Source organism: Zingiber officinale, chromosome 8A (genome assembly GCF_018446385.1).
Source record: "Zingiber officinale cultivar Zhangliang chromosome 8A, Zo_v1.1, whole genome shotgun sequence".
Taxonomy (NCBI): Eukaryota; Viridiplantae; Streptophyta; class Magnoliopsida; order Zingiberales; family Zingiberaceae; genus Zingiber; species Zingiber officinale.
The window spans coordinates 16874919-16877518 of NC_056000.1; the positions used below are offsets into that span (position 1 = coordinate 16874919).

Consider the following 2600-nt stretch of genomic DNA (forward strand, 5'->3'; position numbering starts at 1 on the left):
AATTTAATAAATGAAAATGAACATAAAGGATACTAAATCCAATTAAAATTCCACCATTGTCATCCCTAATTATTAGGACATTTTTATAAATGGAACTTTATTTACCCATATACGGTGCTTTTGCAATTTTTTCTTGTTATGAAAATTAGCTTATTTCCAATCCATTATTATTGATTATCCCAACCAATAGGATGGTTAGCTACATAACAGCATCAAAACCACATTTGCCACTAATTAAGACCACTTTATTATAAATTCTACGGACGGACTGCGAGCACGCTGCGTAATTATCTTTTACTATAAATAGATAAATTTTAAAATACTTTTTAATGATTAAATAGCATTTTTTTGAAATGAGTTAAAAAAATTTATTAGTGCTAACCGTTACCTTAGGGCTGCTTTAAAAACAGATAAAACTTGAGGGGTACATTGAAATTTTCCGTTAAGTGATTCTATGGTAATTTACCAATTCAGAGGGGGAATTGGGACGATGAGTGCCCGCCACACCGGTTTCATAGTCTGCCGCCGCCGCCCCGCCGCACCTTCTTCTTGCCACCTCGAACGGCATCGCCGTTGCCGCTTCTCCAGCCTGACCGAGCTCAAGAAAACCCATGCGAAGCTCCTTAGAAGCGGAGAGCTCGACGACAGTCTCACCGCCGGCAAGCTGGTTGCCGACATCGCCATATCCGATCCCTCCAACCTCCCCTATGCACGCGCCCTCTTCTCCCGCATCCCGCCGCCCCTCAACGCCTTTATATGGAACTCCATGATCCGAGGCTACGCCCACAGCAGCAGTCCCGAGGAGTCTCTCTCCCTCTTCCGCTCCATGGTCGCCCGAGGCTACGCCCCCAACAACTATACCTTCCCCTTCCTCCTCCGTGCCGCCGCTCGCCTCCCCGACAACAGCTCTAGCGTGGGGCTATCCCTCCACGCCTCACTCGTTCGCCGTGGTCTCGACCGCCTCGATCCCTTCATCGTCACCTCCCTCGTCAGTCTCTACGCTTCCACTGGGTCGGTCGACGACGCCCATAAGGTGTTCGACGGAAGTCCCCACAAGGACGTCACCGCATGGAACGCGCTCTTGAAGGGCTACATCGCGTGCGACCGGCACGCCGACGCTCTGCGCTTGTTCCGGCAAATGCATGGCCGAGTCGACGCCGACGAGATCACCATGCTTAGCGTGGTGGCCGCGTGCGCGCACATCGGGGCGCGCGGGATCGGCCGGTGGATCCACGCCCACATCGGCAGGAACCGGATGCGGATGACGCTAAATCTCGCGACCGCGCTCGTCAACATGTACGCGAGATGCGGCGAGATCGAAAGCGCCCGGTGGGTGTTCGACAGAATACCGGAGAAGGACGTAAGGGCGTGGAGCGCAATGATAAGCGGCCTCGCGCTTCACGGGCTGGCGAAGGAGGCGCTGGAGCACTTCGCCGAGATGCAAATCGCCGGAGTCGATCCCGACTCGGTGACGCTCACCGGCATGCTGAGCGCGTGCAGCCACGCCGGACTAGTGGACGAGGGCCTCCGGGTTCTGAAACGGATGAAGGTCGACTATGGCGTGGAGCCGACGATCGAGCACTACGGGTGCGCGGTGGATCTGCTGGCGAGAGCAGGGCGTCTGGATGCGGCGCTGGATCTGATCGAGACGAGTCCTGTGAGAGCTGACGTGGTCACCTGGGGCGCGCTCCTGGTGGCCTGCAGAGTCCACAAAAACCTAGATCTGGGCGAGCGGGTGGCGCGGGAGATGCTGGATCTCGACCCCCACCACGCCGGCGCTCGCGTCTTCCTATCCAACGTCTACGCCGCCTCTGGCGATTGGAACCGGGTCCAGGAAGTGAGGAGCCTTATGAAGGAGCGAAAGGTATACAAACCGCCCGGATGGAGCTCGATCGAGATGGCTGGAACGGTGCATGAGTTCCTCTCCGGCGATCGCTCGCACCCGCAGTCCGATCGGATCTACATGATGATCGACGAGATCGGGAAGGCAGCGAGCCAGAAGGGGCACAGGGCGGCGACCAGCAGCGTGGCGCTGGACGTGGACGAAGAGGACAAGGAGGTGTGCGTGCGGGAGCACAGCGAGAAGTTGGCAGTGGCGTTCGGGCTGATTAACGCGAGGCCGGGGGACGCCATTATGATCGTGAAGAACCTTCGGATCTGCGAGGACTGCCATGGCGTGATGAAGCTCGTCTCGGATGTCTACGGTAGAGTCGTGGTAGTCAGGGACCGGAACCGGTTCCACCATTTCCAGAACGGGGCTTGCTCTTGCAATGATTACTGGTGACGCTGGACTATTTATTGATCATTATTTCATTTTAAGATAATATTAAAAAAATATAAATTGTTGAGATAATATTTGTTCTACTTTATTTATAGTTTAATTTTAGTTAACAAAATAATTTGTAATTTCTTTTGTTAGATGAAATATTATGAAGCTTTTTCTCTAAAATTGGTGGTTAAAAATTTCTCAAAAAATAAATATAAATAAGCTTCATTTAATTTTATATGTTTTTCAGTTTACAAATACAAAAAATTTACTATACTAATAAAATTTGGATTTAAACGGTATAAAATTATGAATAACATCTTAGAGAACTTTA

At 51.3% G+C, this 2600-nt stretch overlaps 1 protein-coding gene across 1 annotated transcript; it reads left to right on the plus strand.

Moving 5' to 3' along the window:
- Positions 1–360: 360 nt before the first annotated feature.
- On the plus strand, positions 361–2360 carry LOC122008058 (pentatricopeptide repeat-containing protein At5g66520-like). The gene has a single exon (XM_042563641.1). It carries the CDS (start codon positions 455–457, stop codon positions 2282–2284), a length of 1830 nt encoding a protein of 609 aa, XP_042419575.1. The 5' UTR covers positions 361–454; the 3' UTR covers positions 2285–2360.
- The last annotated feature ends 240 nt before the right edge of the window (positions 2361–2600 follow it).